Below are 20,038 nucleotides of genomic sequence, written 5' to 3' on the forward strand. Positions count from 1 at the left end.
TCCCAACAAATATAGATTGGTTCGCTAAGATCTGGTTCTCAGCTGGAACCAGAAAATAGTAGTTCTCAAGTACGAACGTGTGGGTGTGTCATATTCTGCAAGGAAAGGTGGAGACAACTACCAAGAGAACCTTGTGGTCTGGTTAAAAATAAACTAAATAGAGATCCCCTCCACACTGGTGTGGATGTCTGTAAAAAAAGGGGGGAAAAAGGCATTTTACATATGATTTGTTTGCACATACTCAGGCTGGGACATTGCGACACTGTGTTCATGAGCTCCATAGTATTTACTTCATTTGTGCACATTCACCATTCATGATGCAATAGTTTCACTCCAAAAACTGGTTGAAATGTGGCCCAGTGCCTTAGTTTGCATCAGGGTTTCAAGAATCTTGAACCAAACCAGTTTGAGAACCAAAACTTTCTTGGTGTAAAAGGCATATAAAAGACTACAAGGAGGATAGCAGGAAAGGACTTACATCCATGACTTGCATCCACAAACAGCTCAAATTTTGGGCTCCATCATTGCCATCGACACCCAAGCAAATGCCTTTATCCTACCACCAGTGTGGTGGACGATCTTGGGAAATGGTGTTTTTTGGTTTTCGATAACAAAATACTGTTTCTTCACCTTCTTCTTATTAAACGTTAGATTGTGCATTTGTTTGCTAATGGTAATCAGTACATCTGGTTACATATACCTAAGCCTACCTAACACTATCAGGGTTGAAACTTCTTCTAACCATGTCCCTCCATCTCCCTGTTTTCCATCCCTTCAGCCCCCATGGACCAGCCCTGTTGCCGGGCGCTCTACGACTTTGAACCAGAGAACGAGGGTGAGCTGGGCTTCAAAGAGGGTGACATCATCACCCTGACCAATCAGATTGACGACAACTGGTATGAAGGCATGATCCATGGCCAGTCGGGCTTCTTTCCCATCAACTACGTGGATATCCTGGTCCCGCTTCCTCATTAGGCTTCGCCGAAGGCCCAACCTCATGCCCGCCCCAATCCAACCAATCCAAACACCCCGGAAGCAGCCTGTATTTGCATAAACAACAAACCACGCCCCCTTCTACTACTACTTCTGTGCTTCTGTGCGATTCTGCTTTCACAAAATGGACTGAAACAACTGCGATGGTTTCCAATGACAGGAGATGAGACAAGACAGGATGATTGATGTTTAGAAGGGAAGATAAGCAACCGAGCGAGGAGGATCTGAGTGTTGCAGAAAGATACAGAAGAGAGGAGGAAGAGGGTGATGGGAAGGGAAGAGAAGATGAAGAGATGACAGTGTGTTTCAGCACAGTGCTCAGCCATGCAGCACCGGATACCAGGGAAGATTTGGAGACTTGTTAAGGCACAGTGTATATGTATGTGCATGTATGTGTCTATTCGTGCGTTTCGACCTATTCTTACTCCGTCACGATCAAGCCAGCACAGTTCCTGCTCGGCAGTTCAACTGTCCAACAGGTTGTTTTGGACCCAGTTTTCTTAATTTCTCTCTCCTTCTTGCTGTCTTTCTCTGCCTTTTGAAGTTGTTCTGCCTTTTCTACTTTGACATGCCTTCTTTTGCTGTTGCTTGTCGCTAGGTTTTTCAACAATTGTCATTTTCTTTTCAGGGTATTTTTTTATTTCTTTCCTTATTTCTCTAGCTCTTCCTTTTAGCATGGCTCCATATACAGAAATCAATGATCCAAAGTTACAGATAGTTATTTAATCTGCCCATTTCTGTTTGAGTATAACGCATACCTGCTCCAAGCACTTGTTGTAATGTACTCTGCCTTTTTCGGAGTCTGCATCGAAACTCAGCAAAGTGGCTGCATGCATGAACTAGCCATATTAAACGTTGAGCGATAAGACGCAAATGAAATTGAGGTTTCAAGAGTGTATCACTGTGGTTGGAGGGAAGCTGTGCCATCTGCAATAAGTAGATTTTTCAGAAATGAAGAGAAGAATGCTTACTCATTTTGATACCCATTTGTCTATGAATAGATACAATGGGGATTTTACTAGGATTCAAGCGTCCAAAGATCACGAAACTCCTCCCCACACATACATGTCAACTTTTAGTTCAGGTGCTGAAAAGAGAAATTTGAGTCACTTATGACTTACTTGACAGCAGTGCCCTGCTAACACAACCAGCACAGGCCAGTTGTTTTGAAGAATTTTTTTGCCGGGCTGGTGAACAGATAGGCCTATAAAGATTTCAGTGTTTTCTTTCTCTGTATACTATTCTGAGTTACCCATTCAAAGTGTTTTGTATGTACTGTGTGGAGTAGATGCTTGCAGATTTGTCTCATCCGTTGCTTTTGCATGCAGGTCCGTGTACAGCGGTAGCCATTATAAAAGTCCCATATTATGTACCTTTGTTATGTATCTGCTTTTGAGGACTCTGAATCAGAGCATTTATTCAAGTGAGGCAGTAGGAAGGGTTTTAGTGCCACGCTAAAGGGCACAACAATGGGACCGCGTCATGGTCGGTGGGCACACTGCCTGTTTTGCATAATTGCAGCAATGATGAGCATTAAAACCGCCATCCCTTCGCCATCTCTCGCCCAGCTGTACCGAGTTAGTTCCAAACGTTCCAGAATCTTGACCGTGTTCTTAGACCCTCGAAACATGTCACAGTTTTCTAAATTTTTGAGAATGTTCCACCCTTGAGTCCACCAAACGTCACTAAACCTCAAGATTGTTCATAAGCTCAGAAGAATCCCACAATCTCTGCAGCACTCTAAAGCATTCTCAGACTTCCTAGACACTCGAGAACCCTCAGACCCTTCGAGAATTTGCAGAATATTTGAACAACCCGCAGCCCTCGTAAGCTCCTGTAAAACTGAAGAATCTACTTTCTAAAGCATTCTTAGGCCTTCTGGAATGCTCAAGAATGCTCAGAGGATTCTGAAACCCTAAGACCCTTTGAGAATTTGCAGAACGGCTGGGAACCTTCAGGACTGTTCTACTGAATGACACAGACTCCCAACATTATTCATAAACTTCGCAGTGTTCAAGAATCTGTACAAGATTCTAAAGCATTCTCAGACTTCCTAGTCACTCTAGAAAGCTCAGACCGTTTGACAATTTGCAGAAGGTTTGAATGACCCACAACCCTGGCAGTGTTGGTAAGCTCCACAGGATTGCAGAATCTTTGCAACTTCCTAAAGCATTCTCAGGTCTCCTGGACACTCTAGAACGCTCAGAGAATACTGAAACCCTTAAACCATTTGAGAATTTGCAGAACGTTTGGGAACATTCAGGAACATTCTACTGAGCATTCATAAGCTCTGCAGCATTGGGGAAGCTGTGTGACATGCTGCAGCGTTCCCAGACTCCCGGGATGCTCCAGAACACCCAGAGCATCCTGAAACCCTCAGACAGTTTGAGAATTCATGGAGCGTTCATGAATGTTCCACTCAAAGTCGCAGAACCCTGAGAGCGTTCACAAGCTCGGGTGAGTTGTGGAATCTCCACAACTTTCTAAAGCTTTCTAAAGCTCTCTCAGGCCTTCTGGACACTCGAACGCTAAGAACGTTCTGGAACCCAGAGACCATTCGAGAGTTCGCAGAACATTCAGGAACCCTCTGAATGTGCCGCAGCTGCACCCTCTGGACAGGTCCTGCTGTGCAGCTGTGCATGCAGGCTCACATATTTGATATTACAAAGAGTTCCTCTCAGTTAGTACGTGGTTTGTGTCGGTGGTGACTATTCGCTGTGCTTGTTCCCTGTTGCATGGCAGCACACAGCAGTAATGGGACTTCTACAATGGCTATTCCTGTTGCTCCACCAAAGTGCGATGTATGTGTTTACGTGTATCAGCAGTATTCTGTATAAAGCAGTACTGAAGAGCCTCCTCTGACGCCGACCTCAACAAAGACGTTGACGTCATTTATTGTTGAAGGCTCTTGTTATTGAACGTTCAATATCACTGGTGTCAGACTAGAACTTTGTAAATTAACTTTTAATCAGTTAAGATAAACCTTTATTCCAGATTGACTACCATGTATTTTTTGAAGTTTTATTCTGGCTTTTTAGTGGATTTCATAGTTCTTACGGTGATGAAACACATTCTACCTGTAAAGGACTAAGGAAACCTTTAATCCAAGTAAACACATGAAAATCGGTGAAACCAGAGTCACAGTGTTTTGCCATTTATGCAGAATTTATGAGGAATCTGTTCCAGGATGTGTCTGATATTCTGTTTATCAAGATGTCATTGATTTTTCTATATCGCAGCAACCAAGACACAGGCTGCATGGATGTAGCTTTATGATGTATTTATATTGGCACTGTTTGCTATCCTGCAAAAAAAAAAAAAAAAGGAAAAAAAAATCCAACTTCACAAGTGATTTGATCTTGTGTTAAGTTTTGAAAAGAGGTTTCACATTCTCCGATCAGCTTGTTTCAAGATTTTTCTTTTAAGCAAATGTTAATTGCTCTTGAAATAATGCAGGTCGCTCCATTTATACCAAGATGAAAAAAAAAAATCTAAATTAAAATACTCTTGCAGTGTTTAGAGATCTGCTCAGGCGCGAGGATGTAGTATTATAGTTCTGACTGGTTAGGGTTAGCGTTCCTGTGGTGCGGTGCAATGCTTGGTTTATGTAGAATCCATTGTACATATAGAAAAAAAAAAAGGATAGTGTCAAAGATTGGATAAAGGGCCTGTGCTGTATGTTCCTCTGCTCTGTGGTGCAAAAAGCAGGAGCTGAACTCGGTTTAATTCTCATAAACTGACACTCTAATTTGCCGCACTAACATTATCCAAATTAAAACAAGACTCAGACGGTTGGATATTTCCTGAAGCAGAGCCTGGGTGTCGCGCGCCGAGCAGATCATTTTGATCCTCATTAAAGCTGCTGCGTTGAACTTCAACGGGACGGGCCTAACGGTAATGTGGCTAACTAGCTAGCCTTATGCTTCACCTGCCTGTGCGTGTGCTTTGGTGATGTCATACATGTGCGACAGCTGTTGTGGTGGCGACATCATCAGTAAAGTGCCAGGAAGCTACTGTAACCTTTTTTCGTTGTTGTTGTTGTTGTTAAGCAGAGAGTGTCTGTGACTAAAAAAGAAAAAAAATATAAGCAGTATATATATATCAGCTTGAGGTAGAACATGCACGACTGAATCAGCTCCTAAAGCTATGGCTCGGGGCCACAAACGGGGCCACGTCATGCCTGTTTGTAGGGCCTTTCATAAGAGTAATAAGTATTTATCAGGTTTCCAGCTGAGGATGAGATATTCCTACAAGTTTTTTCCTAAAGGCTGGAAAAAAGCTCAAGAATCCTTTGTGAACGCTATAAGGGTTCAGCAGTAATAACAATAACAATAATAATGATAATAATAATAAAAATAATAATAACAAAATCAGGTCAGTTCTCTCAATAATCTCTCAACAATCAACAGACAATAATCTTTCAATACCAAGGCAATAAGTGAGGATGTAATAATGAAATCAAACATTTCAATAAGACGAGGAGATCAGTGGGAAGGAAAGCTGTTGAACTTTAGCTGTTCGTGTCAATATGACTGTGTTTAAAACTCACTCCCTGGCTCTCTGTCTGTCTGTCTATCTATCTATCTATCTATCTATCTATCTATCTATCTATCTATCTATCTATCTATCTACCTATCTACCTATCTATAATAGAAAGAGCTTTACCGGTATATGATTCTCTTCCGTTACCAAAGCACATGACATGACTAACTTGAACTGTAACAACACCAGTAACCACAAACCAACTAACGCAAATTATAACTAGGAATCTCTCTCTCTCTCTCTCTCTCTCTCTTTCCTTTCCTATAATCGTCCCAGGTTGTTTTAAAAAGAGAGGACGGGAGTCCAGCTGTTGTTTTTATTTTAATTTTGTTATTTTCTCCCTCTTGTCTGTGGATTCTGAGTCTGACATCTGGTTTCTGAGTCCGCCTGTCAAAAGTCTGTGAGCTGCATGCAACTGAACCGCTTTACGTCTGAGGAGGTTTTCGACGAATTAAAAAAAAAAAAAAAATGAAAAGAAAAAAGAATAAAAAAACAGGACAGACCTGGGAGGTAATGATTTGTCCTGCTGGCTTTCTCTCTAACTTCAGTTCGCCTCTGTTTTCAGGTTCTTGCTCGTTCTGTCACTTTTTCCTCTTAAGATTTGCTCTCTTTCTTTGAACAGAATTGATTTTTTTTTCCCTTAAAATTACTTGATTATTTTAAATGAAGTGCTTTAAGACTGGGTTTTGTTGAGCACTTATTTTGTGATTTTTTTTTTCAGTGTAATTTTTCCAGTTTTTTCTTTATGTTTTTCTTGTTTCATGCTGTTTTGCCCTCTATGGCGACATGTATTATAACCTCAATGAGGGATTGTACAGTGTTATCCTTTTGTTTTTCCTCGTCCTCCTCATCAGAATCGGACCTTTGCCACATTTCACAACACCTGAAATCTGTTTCAGTGCCGCTCTGGGACCAGCACCTCCCGGTCCTGGAAAAAGAGCAGGTCAGTTTCAGATCTGCAGACATTTCTCAGAGGCAGAGCTTCTGAAATAATCTCACTGGCTGAGCTAAACCTAAAGGGGCGGAGCCAAATAACATAGTACCTGTGTACACACTAGAGGGCAATGTTGAATTTACCAAATCAGAATATGTAATACACAAAACTAGCATTTGTATTTCCAGTTGCTGGACTTTTTAGCAAAGATTCCAGCTAGCGTTGATAGGCTAAATCCCAAATGTAATTAGCATTGCAAAACTTAGCAACTAACTCATTGTCCTTGTAGTAAAATCAGCTAAAAAAAATACTTTAATTCAGATCTGATAAGGACTAGTGGCCAAAAATAAATAAATAAATTAATTAATTAATAAAAATAAATAAATAAATAAATAAAACATAATAGAAGAGGAAGCTAATACGATCAGCCTTGATAGCTGGTTAGCTTAGCTGAGCGTCAATGTTAAAATTAGCCAAACTAGTCTTTGTATTTCTGGCTAGCATTGCATATATGGATAAATTTGAGCACCTAACTTATTGTCCTTGTTGAAAATTGAACATATCAAGTGGGTTTGGGTCTTTTACATTGAAAATTTACAGACTTGTCATTGAGGTTTACCAGGTCGCTAACTCGCAGTCTAAAATAGCACTGTGGATGTTTGGCTCCGCCCACTGAGGTAACGCTCAACCAATGGAGTTCAACCATTTGCAGAAAAGTAAAGTGTTGTCTGAGGGGATTTCAGGCGGCAGGACTGTGGCTCCGGTCCGATCTGGGACCGTGCGACATTTACGCCTCGTGGCTGTATAAAAACGCCCTTATTGCCTATGGAACCTGGTGTCTTGTAGTGAACTGTGTGTGCGTGTGTGTATATATGTACATATACATACACCTCTCGTTGCTATTTATTTATTTATTAGTTTATTTATCAATTTATTTATTTATTCCTGCGGCCTATTTATTGGTTTGGCACCTGTGAGTATTCGACGACTGTCAACACGTTAATGTACAATGTGGGCGGGGCAGAAGGAGGGGGGGAGGGGTGGAGGTGGAAATACAAAACACTTGTGGGATGGGGGGTGGGGGGGTTGCTGATAAAGGATGAACTGAGTTTTTTGTGGGGTGGGGGGGGTTGGGGGGTAGAAAACTTCAAACATTACAGATTTGGGGATTTTAATTGGAAATCTAGCTGTGATTCTAACTCGTAACTGTTGCTCTCCTCGTATTGGACAGTGATATAATCTAAGACCACTGTATGTATAACTGCTTGTCGTGAAGATGACCTACAATGTAATGACAATAAAGAATTAACACTATGATGACACACTGCAGACAAGACGACTTGGCTCTGTTTTTCACCTTAGATAGATAGATAGATAGATAAATAGATAGATAGATAGATAGATAAATAGATAGATAGATAGATAGATTCACCATATGGACAGAAGTACTGGGCCTCAGCTCTTAATCAGTTACTTCAGGTGTTTAATTAAGTCCCGTTCCCACAGGTGTGTAACCTCCAGCAGCAGCCATGCAGTCTGCCTTTACCAACATCAGTGACAGAGCGTCTGGTTCTAAAGAGCTCACTGAGTTCAGGTGCTGCTGGAATAGTGATGGAACAGGAAGCCACCGCTGCAACAAGTCAGCTGCTCAACTTTCTTCCCTCCTAGATATTCCACCATCAGCTGGAAGTGGGATTATTGCAGATATTCCACCATCAGCTGGAAGTGGGATTATTGCAAAGTGCAAGCGTTTAGGAACCACAGCGACTCAGCCACCAGGGGGCGGCACCACGTAAAGTTACAGAGCGGGGTCGCTGAGCGCCGAGGCTCATAGAGCGTAAAAGAGTCCGACGCTCTGCCGCCTCAGTACCTGCAGAGCTCCAAACCTCCTCTGGCATCAACATCAGCACAGAAACTGATCGAGTTTCTCCATGTGGTGGTCTGATGGACATGTCTGGGTTTGGGGAACGCCAGGAGAACGTTCCCAGTCTGGGTTCGGGGAACGCCAGTAGAACGTTCCCTGCCTGAGCGCATTGTGCCGACTGTGCAGTTTGCTGGAGGAGGGGTCACGCTGTGGGCTGGTGTTTCTGGGCTCGGCCTCGGCCCCTCAGCTCCACTGAAGGGAAATCTGAACGCTTCAGCTCACCGACACATTTTGGACAATTCTCTGCTTCCAGCTCTGTGGGACCAGTTTGGGGAAGGAAGGCCCTTTCCTGTCCCAGCATGACTGAGCCCCAGTGCACAGAGCAGCTCCATAAAGGCGTGGCCAGCTGAGTTTGGGGTGGAAGAAGTTGAGCGGCCCGCACAGAGCCTCGACCTCAACCCCATCCAACACCTTTGGGATCAACTAGAACGGAGACTGGGAGCCGGGCCCTCTGGTCCAACATCAGAGTCTGAGCTCACAAACGCTCAAAACTCCCACAGACACTCCAACATCTGGCAGAAACTCCCACAGACACACTCCAGAATTGGAGGTCAGAAAAGCTCCTGCAGGTGGACCAGGACTTCTGTCCATATGGTGTAGATAGATACAGTATGTCCCAGTGTTATTCTTATTCAACAGCACCCCAACCTGTTTAAAAATGAAATTACAACAACAACCAGAAAAAAAAACTAAAAGGGACACGTCAGAATTTAAGCCCAGTGTTTTTCCGTCTTCCTCTTTTTTCCTTTTTTTTTTTTCCTTTTTTTTTTTTTTTTTTAAATGGAAACTAGATCTGCCTTTGCATGCACACAAACAATTAAGAACAATCCCCTCAGGGTAATGATTTCAAAACACCAGGCTCATAAATCACACCCAGCACTGAAAACATTTGAGTGTTTAATTTGCATATGTAGTGATTTAATAGTTACAAAGACAGCAGACGCAGGTGGAAATGTGTCAAACAACTACATTTTTGTTGGGAATGAAAATGAAAAACATCCTTCCCCTTGCAGAATATTTATGATTTACATAAGAAATCAAGACTAAGAGGCTCGTGGATATCTTTTGCAGTGTGTCCATACATGCATCTCATCCAGCTCTGCCTGAAGATTCTTTCATGCGCCACTAGCAGTCACTATATATATATATATATATATATATATATATATATATATATATGCATATATATATATGTAGCTCATCAGTTCTCAAGAGAATTAAATTATGAGAAATAGAAAGAGACAAATACAAAAATGTGTCTTAGAAATCTGAAAAAAGCATGTGCATTTTGTAGAGTTGTGACAAAAGCATGTGCATTAATCCTACAAAATATTACATCAACAAATACAGAAATAAGAAATTGAGCATGTGTAAAAAAGTATACCTATACACACTACCTATACATGTGGATATTGCACTGCTGAACTGTTGCCAAGGCCTACAGGTGTAGATGTTTGCACAGTTAAATGGTTAAATCAACAGGTAAACAGAGTGCCGGTGATAGTGTAGCCTGACACGGTTTCATGTGGGAACATTTCCTAATAATATAATATCATATTAGACTTTGATTTGCGGAACCAACGTTGCATCCTGTACCGGACACATAACACACCACCCTGTCGTCTTCCTCTGAGCTGCTGCTGGTTTTATTCACAGCTGTCTTGGTTCTGGTTGTGACAATGGCCAGTAAAAATGAGGTCATGTGGCGGTCGACATGTTTCTACAAGACAATCATCCAGTTTTTAGTTTCAGTTTTCTTTTCACAGCAGAGAGAGCTCAAGAAAGCACGGATCTCAGAGGGGTCGCACCACATCAGCCGTCTGATTTCAGCCAGTTCATAGAAAAACTCTGAAACTGAAGTTATTTTTACACTTTTAGGCTGCTTTAGGATTTAATTTGCTTTTGACTTTTGCTCGATCTGGCCAGTCCGGACAAGAGGAACCAGTCAGTGTGGAAACGATCAGGAAAAGCACGTGGAACTAAACTCGTGCTTTATTTGGTTTTTAAACACAGATTTTTATAAAGATGTTGAAGCGAGAGCTGGCACCTCTTCTGCTCGTGTGTAACATTATTTACACTCTGATCAGCGACACAGGTAAGCCTGGGCCCATATGTCTTCAGATTTACTGCCAAAGTTATTGTTGGTTTGCATTTTAATTTAGTTTTTAGTTTTATTTTGTTTTGACTTTTTGTTCTTGATGTGAGTTTGGTTTTAATTCGTTTTCAAAGCAGGTTTGCTGGTTTAGTTTAGTTTTTATTGTTGAAAATGTTCAGTTTTAATTTTGTTTTTATTAGTTTCCATGTTAGTTTTGGTCTTTTTTTGTAGTATGGAGTATTTATTAGGAGTGAGATTCAAGAAGGTAAAAAAGTGTTCACTGAGGACAGAAGATCAACAGATAGTTTAAAATGGAGTGCAGTCGGCTGTTTTTCATCTTCTGCACACATATTAAACTTGAATGTCAGCATATTAGTTCACTTCCTTTATCTGTTTAACTGGCCCATTCAGCACTTAATGCCTCTGAGTGTATGAGTAACATCACATTTTGCTTCCTATTTCATGTCTACAAGTGGGTAAACATGAAATTATGGTATGTTTTCAGTGTCCTGCACACACACGTTCCCTTGGGGTCAGTTTGACAGGTTTCTGCCGTGTCGCAGTGGAAACACAAATCCCAGTTGAGCTGAGCTGACACGCCCAGTCAGAGCGAGTAGAGCCGGGCCTGCACGTCTAACAGAAAAATAGCAGAAAACTGTTTCACACTGTCATGTCTTTAAACCACTGCTGCTAAAAAAATGAGACACACCTTGTTGGAGCGCAGCAGCCTGAGGCGTCTTGTGCTCACATCCACATGCAAATTAGCCCGATCCCTCCTCCTCAGCATCAGGTCACTACAGGAACAGCAGGGAATATTTCATTAGTCATATGGAGTCGGTCCCCCTTTCCTGCAAGAACAGCTTCCACCCTTCAGCTTATTTTTCATGACAAATTTAGATGCTGCATTCATGGACCATTGAAAATATGAAGTCTGATGATCTGATGAACATCACAATAACAAACACAAAAACACAATAACAAAATGTGATTCATTTTCAAAGGAATTGGCACTATTCTTAGTGGGACATGTTTTTGCCAAAGTCTCAAGAATCAGTGATTTGATATGATGAGTGTGACACTGAAGAGGTTTTGATACTTGTTTCTCCAGGAGCGTGCAAGCTGATTGGTTCCTCTCAGCCAGTACACGCTACAGACGGTGGCGAGGTGATTCTTCCCTGTTGGGTGGACCCCACGACTGATGTGACAGACAGGACAGTAGACTGGAAGAAAGGTGGAGCCGACAACATGGTTCACACTTATCGAAATGGAATGGACGATGAGAGTGCTCAAGAAAACCGATTCAAAGGAAGAACAGCCCTCTTTCTTGAGAAAATGACAACAGGAAACTTGTCCCTGAAACTCAGCAATGTGACGATGAATGATTCAGGAACTTACACATGCTCTCTGCGACGAAAAGCAGAGAGCGGCTCCTGCAGCACCGACATCGTCCTCCATGTCGGTGAGCACAGTAATACTACATCGCTCAGATACTTAATGCCCACAATTAACTCACTCTCTAAAATGGATTTGTGTCTCAATTTGTCCTGTTTCCTGAAAATTTGAACACTTTTATGTGTCATTTTGAACAGACCCTAAAACTGACAGAGCAGAGAGCAACCAGCCTGGAGGTTCACCACTGCTGACAGACAAGTCAGAACATTCTGGTAAACATTTCAATAAATTCTCTGCCGTCTTTTCTTTTTCCCATATGGGGTTTTCTTAATTATTTTATCGGTCAGTTGTTTAATTAGTGTGTTACTGTGTGTTACGTTTATGTATTATTTTATAAGTTAATTCATTTCATAATTTTTTTACTTTTAAACTGTTTTATTTGTTATTTTATTTGTTGACTGACTGTGATTATTTATTGGCCAGAGTTGGCTTGCTTTTATTCTGTCCCTTGTTTGTGAAGCACTTTGTTTTGAAAGGTGCTATATAAAGTTATATAATCATCATCATCATTATTATTATTAGCATTATTATTATTAGCATTAGCATTAGCATTCTCTCTGTGCTGTTCTCTCCCACCATGCTTACTGAAAATGATCACAGTCATTATTGCAGGAACCCCTTTTGTTTAACACCCAGCAGCACACTGAAGATGAATGAGCAAAATTCAGTTTGCATGTTATCTGCAGGGCATCACCCTGAGCTCCACCTGAACATTTCTCATGTACGGTTTCAGGTGGTAACAATGATGCCAGTGACACTGGCATCATCCGTAGCATCATCGCTGGCATTGGGAGTCTCACTATCATTGGGATCGTCATTGCATTTGCTGTGAAGAAATGCAAAAAGGCCAGTAAGAAGAAGACAAACCAAGCTGAACTGGAAGATGTGCAGAGTCAGGGGCTGATGCCTCCAGCTGCAGGTTGGTGTTTCGCTCATGTTGGACTGCACAGCATTTTGAAGCTTTGTATGTTGAGACGGTCAGCCCTGCACACACCAACGTCTCTGAGTGGTCCAAGTTACACCTTTGGTTTCCCTGGTGGACGTTGCTCCTTCAAATGCACCGACACCTCGCTCCTCAGGGGGCTTCACAGCGGCTCTGTTCATTGGCTGCAGCTCATTCCAAATGTATTGCTTTGCCATTTCCTGGCTGCACATAGATGTGTTAATGTGTGAGGCGAGTTTTTCATGTGGCACAATTACATACAAAGTCAACGCAAAGATATGAATAGATGCAAACTCGTGCCGGGTGACCGGATTGAAATGTGCTTATGCTTTCAAGTGCCAGTCAGGAGTCTAGCAGCAGCATTTTGAACCAGCTGCAACCTGGATAATAGTGCCTGGTCCATTCCAATGTACAATAAGTTACAATAGTCAGGCCTTGAAGCAATAAGAGCAGGAGTGACCTTCTCAAGATCTTTGTGAGAAAGAAAGGGTTTGACCTTGGCCAAAACTCTTAATTGAAAACAGCTGGCCTGCACGTCTAAATTAAAAAAGGAATCAAAAATAACACCATGATTCCATAGAGCCAAGGTATGATGGGATATTGTCTGAGGACACTTGTGGATGGTGGATATGGATGCTTTGTTTGTTTTGTTTTAACATCAACCAAACAACTGATTGATGAGTCGGTGTTAGGTTCCAGCGATAGGTATATCTAAGTGTCATCAGCATAAAAGTGATAGTCAGTGTTATGTTTTTTAAATATAGAGGCAGCATATATACTGAAAAAAGTATTGGCCCCAATATGGACACTTGTGGTACACCAACATTAATTAACATTAACTTTGCATGCCTTCAGTACAAATACATATGCACCCAGACAATGCACAAAAATAACTGCATTATTTTTTAATAATTTCAGTCTTCTGTTTTTGTTTTCATATTCACACTGAAGATTGTGGTGGACCAGCCGACCATGGGACCCAACAGTCGTCCAACCCACCAGAGAACAGCATGCAGGACCAGCCGGTCGAAGAACGTCATGATGGATCAGCAAACATCAGAGCGTCGCGGTGGGCCACCATACCGCAGACCGGCTCAGGTCACCGTCCATCATCCAGGCGCCGGAAACGGTTGACCAGCAAATAATAGAACCACACGGCTCAGGTCCCTCGTATCCCAGACAGCAGCGTACGACCTTCAGACAACACACAGGATATGCGTGGCGGACACTAGTCGGGTTTCCATCCAAATATATTAGGAGTTTTAACTGAATTTTAAGAAAATCAGCAAAACAAAATGCAAATTCATGCACGTTCCCATCCACTTCTGCTATGTGAATAGTTGGTAAGCAACAGGTGGCGCTAATTCTCCAGCCGGGTGACATTATACTGCTGCAGAATGTGATGACGTTGTATTCGAATTTTCCTTTTATTGATACACCAACTTTTCCACCTCCCCCAAGTGAAAAAAACTTTTTTTGTGATATATGGAGTTTTTTTTTTTTTTTTTTTTTTTTTCAGTGTTTCCATGCAAGTTTTTAATGCGCAAACTGACAATGTAAATAAAAACAGGTGGATGGAAACCACCTAGTGACAATCAAACCCAGGTGCCATGAGCCGCTGTGCAGCGCTGCATGGTCATGGATTAAATCTTACCTTCAGTTATGGTTTTGCAGAGGTGGAGGGAACTAATTACACTTGCTCATGTTACTATAATTGAGCAGCTTTTTTGTGTACTTTTTTAAGGCATTTGCTGTAAAGTCAGTAATATGACTTTCCCTTCAGATTATTTCTGCTTCAGTTTTGTCCTTCACTTCATTTTAAATCAGATCTGTTACAGAGAACAGACGATCAGTGACAGACTGTGGAAGCTTTCACAGTGAAAAACTGTTATTTCTGGGATTCTGACAGTATATATATATATTGTGTGTGTGTGTGTGTGTGTGTGTGCTATGCTGAGAAAAAAAACTTTTTATATTCTCTGAGATTAAAGAGGTTAAAAAAAACTCAAAAAGTTTTTCTTTTACTTTTTTCTGCTTGTTTTGGATCAAAGAACCACATGGCTTCACTTTGCAGAACCCAGTTCTTTATTCTTCTTTTCTCATAAATTCACAACTTTAATCTTGTAAATTCTGAATCCCTCGAAAAATGGCCCTAATTCACCGTCACACTGAAGAATGGTGATGATATAAACCCAGATAATTTCTTTCTTTCCTTCCTTCGTTCTTGTACAGATGTTTTTTACTCCACACAATGAAAAAACGATTCCATTGAAGATATTATTACATCCATTCATGCATCTCATCCAGCTCTGCCTGCAGATTCCTTCATGCGCCTTCCTGCATCACAGACTTGGTGTTGCTGCCATCTATGGAAAAACAGCAGTCACTACATATCGTCTTACTCCTTGACCTACATTAGAAACAAGTTAAAACGACTGGAACTTGTGATTTTATTATTCTATTATGTTTTTTTTCTCCTTTATTTCACCAGGAAGGTAACACTGAGATACAGCACCCTTGTACCAGGGAGTCCTGCACATCGGCAGCACAAAGAGTTTCACATTAAAAAAAAAAAAAAAAAAATCAAATGACAAAGGAGGCATGCAGGCCGTACCAATGACATACAAAATATTACAACACCAAATACAGAAATAAGAAATTGAGCATAAGTAAAAAAGTTTACCAATACACACCATCTATACATGTGGATATTGCACTGTTGCCAAGGCCTACAGGTATAGATGTGTGCAGGGGCGCCGTATAAGGGGGAAAAGTTAGGACAATTCCAAGGGCCCTTGCCTGACAGGGGCCCCAAAAAATAGGTAAGAACTAATATAAAATTATTAAACCATCATCGAGTAAATATATATACTTTTTTTTTTTTTCATGGGGCCCAAAATTCCTGGCGCCGCCCCAGGATGTTTGCACAGTTAAATGGTTAAATCAGCAGGTAAACAGTGTGCAGGTCATAGTGTAGCCTGAAACGGTGTCATGTGGGAACATTTCCAACTAGTATAATATCAAATTACACTTTGATTTGCTGAATCAATGTTGCATCGCATACTGGACGGCAAAGCTCGACATAACACACCACCCTGTGATGTTTGGTCGTCTTCCTCTGACCTGCTGCTGGTTTTATTCACAGCTGTCTTGGTCCGTCTGTGTGGTTTGAAATGCGACTGAGATTTAACCTCAACCTGCCGCCGTTTTCCTGCCAGTCGTCTCAAACTGACTGACTGACTGTCATGTTCACTGTCCAGACGCCGGAACCAGTTCTGGACATTCGGTTTGGACATTCCTTCACAGTGTCCCTGTGAAGTGCAGAGCTGGAGCTTTTCACTGGGCAGGTCAGCTGGCAGCGTTTCAGACCGACTGCAGGCCAGACGACGGAGCAAGAAGTGAAATTCAGCATCAAACAGCCGTCGAACAAACTGGAGGCTGTGGAGTCTAGCAGCCGTCGTCCTCCTGAGGTGATAAGTTACTGATTTATACGCTCAAATATCAATATACCTCAACGAAACTTGGTTTTTATCTTCTCAAATAGGTGTAAATGAACATTACTAAACTTGTAACAGTGGCCGGAAAAATGAGGTTATGTGACGGTCGACATGTTTCTACAAGACAATCATCCAGTTTTTAGTTTCAGTTTTCTTTTCACAGCAGAGAAAGTTCAAGAAAGCACGGATCTCAGAGGGGTCGCACCACATCAGCAGTCCAACTTCAGCCGGTTCATAAAAAAACTCTGAAACTGAAGTTATTTTTACACCTTTAGGCTGCTTTAGGATTTGATTTGCTTTTGACTTTGTTTGATCTGGCCTGTCCGGACAAGAGGAACCAGTCAGTGTGGAAACAGGAAAAGCACCTGGTACTAAAGCCGTGCTGCAGCTTTATTTGGTTTTTAAACACAGATTTTTGTAAAGATGTGGAAGAAAGAACTGGCACCTCTTCTGCTCGTGTGTAACTTTATTTACACTCTGATCAGCGACACAGGTAAGCTTGGGCCCATATTTGTTCAGATTTACTGCCAAAGTTATTGTTTCTTTGCATTTTAGTTTAGTTTTTAGTTTTATTTTGTTTTGACTTTTTGTTCTTGATGTGAGTTTGGTTTTAATTCCTTTTTAAAGTGAGTTTACTGGTTTAGGTTAGTATTTATTTTTGAAAATGTTCAGTTTTAATTTTGTTTTTAACTGTTTCACACTGTCATGTCATTAAACCACTGCTGCTATAAAATGAGACACACCTTGTTGGAGCGCAGCAGCCTGAGGCGTCTTGTGCTCACATCCACGTGCACATTAACCCGATCCCTCCTCCTCAGCATCAGGTCACTGCAGGAACAGCAGGGAATATTTCATTAGTCATATGGAGTCGGCTCCCCTTTGTTGCAAGAACAGCTTCCACTCTTCAGCTTATTTTTCGTGACAAATGTATTATAATAGACGTATTTGATATGATGAGTGTGACATTGAGGAGGTTTTGATACTTGTTTCTCAAGGAGCGTGCGAGCTGATTGGTTCCTCTCAGCCAGTACACGCTACAGACGGTGGTGAGGTGATTCTTCCCTGTTGGGTGGACCCCAGGACTGATGTGAGAGACCGGACAGTAGAGTGGAAGAAAGATAAAGTCGACATCGTCCATGTTTATCGACATGGAGCGGACGATGATGATCTTCAAAAGGAACGATTCAGAGGAAGAACATCCCTCTTTCATGATGAAATGGCCACAGGAAACTTGTCACTGAAACTCAGCAATGTGACGATGAATGATTCAGGAACTTACAGATGCTCTCTGCGACGAAATGCCACATTCTGCAACACTTCCATCGTCCTCCATGTTGGTGAGCACAGTCATACTACATCACTCAGATGCTTAATGCCCACATTTAACTCACTCTCCAAAATTAATCTGTGTCTCAATTTGTCCTGTTTCCTGAATATTTGAACATTTTTATGTGTCATTTTGAACAGACCCTAAAACTGAGCCACCAAAGAGCAACCACTCCAGAGGTTCACCGCTGCCAACAGACAAGTCAAAAGATCCTGGTAAATAATTAAATCAATTCTCTGCCCTCTTTTCTTTTTTTCTTTTTTTTTTTGTTTAATTATTGTGTTACTTCGTGTTACTTTTATCTATTATCTCATCAGTTAATTTATTTCATAAAACTTTTACTTTTAAACTGTTTTATTTGTTATTTCATTTGTTGATTGACTGTGAGTATTTTTTTTGCCAGAGTTGGTTTGCTTTTATTCTGTCCCTTGTTTGTGAAGCACTTTGTAACTCTAGTTTTGAAAGGTGCTATATAATGTTATAGCATTATTATTATTATTATTACTATTATTATTATTAGCATTAGCATTAGCATTATTATTCTTTCTGTGCTGTTCTCTCCCACCATGCTTTCTGAAAATGATCACAATCATTACTGCAGGAACCCCTTTTGTTTAACTCCCAGCAGCACACTGAAGATGAATGAGCAAAATTCAGTTTGCATGTTTTCTGCAGGGCATCACCCTGAGCTCCACCTGAACATTTCTCATATATGGTTTCAGGTGTTAACAATGTTGGAAATGGAAAAAATAAGCTCATTGGCATCATTGCTGGCATCATCGTTGGCATTGGGATTAGCATTTTGATCATTGCATTAGTTGTGAAGAAATGTAAAAAGGCCAGTAAGGAGAAGACAGATGACGCTGAGCTGGAAGATGTGCAGGTTGGAGATGCAGAGGAGAGTCAGGGGCTGATGCCTCCAGCTGCAGGTTGGTGTTTCGCTTCATGTTGGACTTCACAGCATTTTGAAGCTTTTTTCTGCGTCCCACATGTTGAGACGGTCAGCTCTGCACACATGTCGCTGACGTCGTACAATGTCTGAGTAGTTGAAGTTACACCTTTGGTTTCCCTGCTGGCCGTTGCTCCTTCAAATACACCGACACCTCGCTCCTCAGGGGGCCTTCACAGTGGCTCTGTTCATTGGCTGCAGCTCATTCCAAATGTATTGCTTTGCCATTTCCTGGCTGCACATAGATGTGTTAATGTGTGAGGTGAGTTTTTTACATACAAAGTCAATGCAAAGACGTGAATAGATGCAAACTTGTGCCAGGCGACCGGATTGAAATGCGCTCACGCTCTCAAGTGCCAGTCAGGAGTCTAGCAGCAGCATTTTAAACCAGCTGCAACCTGGATAACAGTGCCTGGTCCATTCCAACGTACAATAAGTTACAATAGTCAAGCCTTTAAGCAATAAGAGCATGAATGACCTTCTCAAGATCTTTGAGAGAAGGAAAGGGTTTGACCTTGGCCAAAACTCTTAATTGAAAAAAGCTGGCCTGCACGTCTAATTTAAAAGAAGAATCAAAAGTAACACAACGATATGATGAGATATTGTCTTAGGACACTGGTGGATGGCGAGGAGGACTAAGTACCAAAATCTCTGTTTTATTTTCATCGAGAGCCATGTTTTAACATCAGCCAAACAGCTGATTGATGAGTCGGTGTTAGGTTCCAGCAGCAGGAATATCTGAGTGTCATCAGCATAAAAGTGATAGTCAGTGTTATGTTTTTTAAATATAGTATTGGCCCCAATATGGACCCTTGTGGTACACCAACATTAATTAACATTAACTTTGCATACCTTCAGTACAAATAAATATGCACCCAGACAATGCACAAAAATAACTGCATTATTGTTTTTTAATCATTTGATTCTTTTGTTTTGTTTTCATACTCACACAGAACGTTGCGGTGGACCAACCGACCACGGGACCCAACAGTCGTCCAACCCACGAGAGACCTGCAAGGTGGGCCCGCGGGTCAAAAAACGGCATGATCGGTCAGCTAAGTGAAGTCAACACCGTGTGCGTTAGCCTTTTACCCACTTTTATAATTAATATTGTTTTCTTAAATTAGTTGAAGAAAAGTTCAAGTCTCTTCTTCGGTGCAAACATACCAGCTGTTTTACAAAGGCGCGGAATCATGAATGTCACTGTTTATTGTCTAAACTTGTTTCCATAGCAACTTATTTCCTTTTTCCTTTTATCAATACACCAACTTTTCCACCTCTCCTGAGCATAGAAACTTTTTTTGTGATATTTGGAGATTTTTTTTTTTTTTAATTTTCAGTGTTTCCATTCGGGTTTGTAATGCGCAAACTGACAATGTGAA

General features: G+C 41.3%; 2 protein-coding genes across 2 annotated transcripts in view; both read left to right on the forward strand.

Annotated features, from left to right (window-relative positions):
* LOC115376415 (endophilin-A1-like) overlaps positions 1 to 6,810 on the forward strand; it is a 57,587-nt gene extending 50,777 nt beyond the window's left edge. Inside the window, exon 9 of the mRNA XM_030075979.1 lies at positions 779 to 6,810. Coding sequence (XP_029931839.1) covers positions 779 to 975 — 197 coding nt within the window. The 3' untranslated portion in view covers positions 976 to 6,810. The remainder of the gene's footprint in view (positions 1 to 778) is intronic.
* Positions 6,811 to 10,170: 3,360 nt separating this feature from the next.
* LOC115377010 (uncharacterized) lies at positions 10,171 to 19,719 on the forward strand. The gene is made up of 11 exons (XM_030076864.1): positions 10,171 to 10,488; positions 11,597 to 11,947; positions 12,078 to 12,152; positions 12,668 to 12,859; positions 13,835 to 14,020; positions 16,208 to 16,353; positions 16,792 to 16,873; positions 17,376 to 17,717; positions 17,848 to 17,922; positions 18,430 to 18,636; positions 19,610 to 19,719. Exons 1-11 carry the CDS (start codon positions 10,419 to 10,421, stop codon positions 19,717 to 19,719), a joined length of 1,836 nt encoding a protein of 611 aa, XP_029932724.1. The 5' UTR covers positions 10,171 to 10,418.
* The last annotated feature ends 319 nt before the right edge of the window (positions 19,720 to 20,038 follow it).

Source organism: Myripristis murdjan, chromosome 18 (genome assembly GCF_902150065.1).
Source record: "Myripristis murdjan chromosome 18, fMyrMur1.1, whole genome shotgun sequence".
NCBI lineage: Eukaryota > Metazoa > Chordata > Actinopteri > Holocentriformes > Holocentridae > Myripristis > Myripristis murdjan.

Bases quoted from the DNA above. Each gene is read 5' to 3' on its own strand.
- LOC115377010 (XM_030076864.1), top strand. From the start codon at position 10,419: ATGTTGAAGCGAGAGCTGGCACCTCTTCTGCTCGTGTGTAACATTATT. The intron at 16,874-17,375 runs GTAAGCTTGGGC...TTGTTTCTCAAG, and splicing joins CACTCTGATCAGCGACACAG to GAGCGTGCGAGCTGATTGGT. The intron at 18,637-19,609 runs GTTGGTGTTTCG...ATACTCACACAG, and splicing joins GCTGATGCCTCCAGCTGCAG to AACGTTGCGGTGGACCAACC.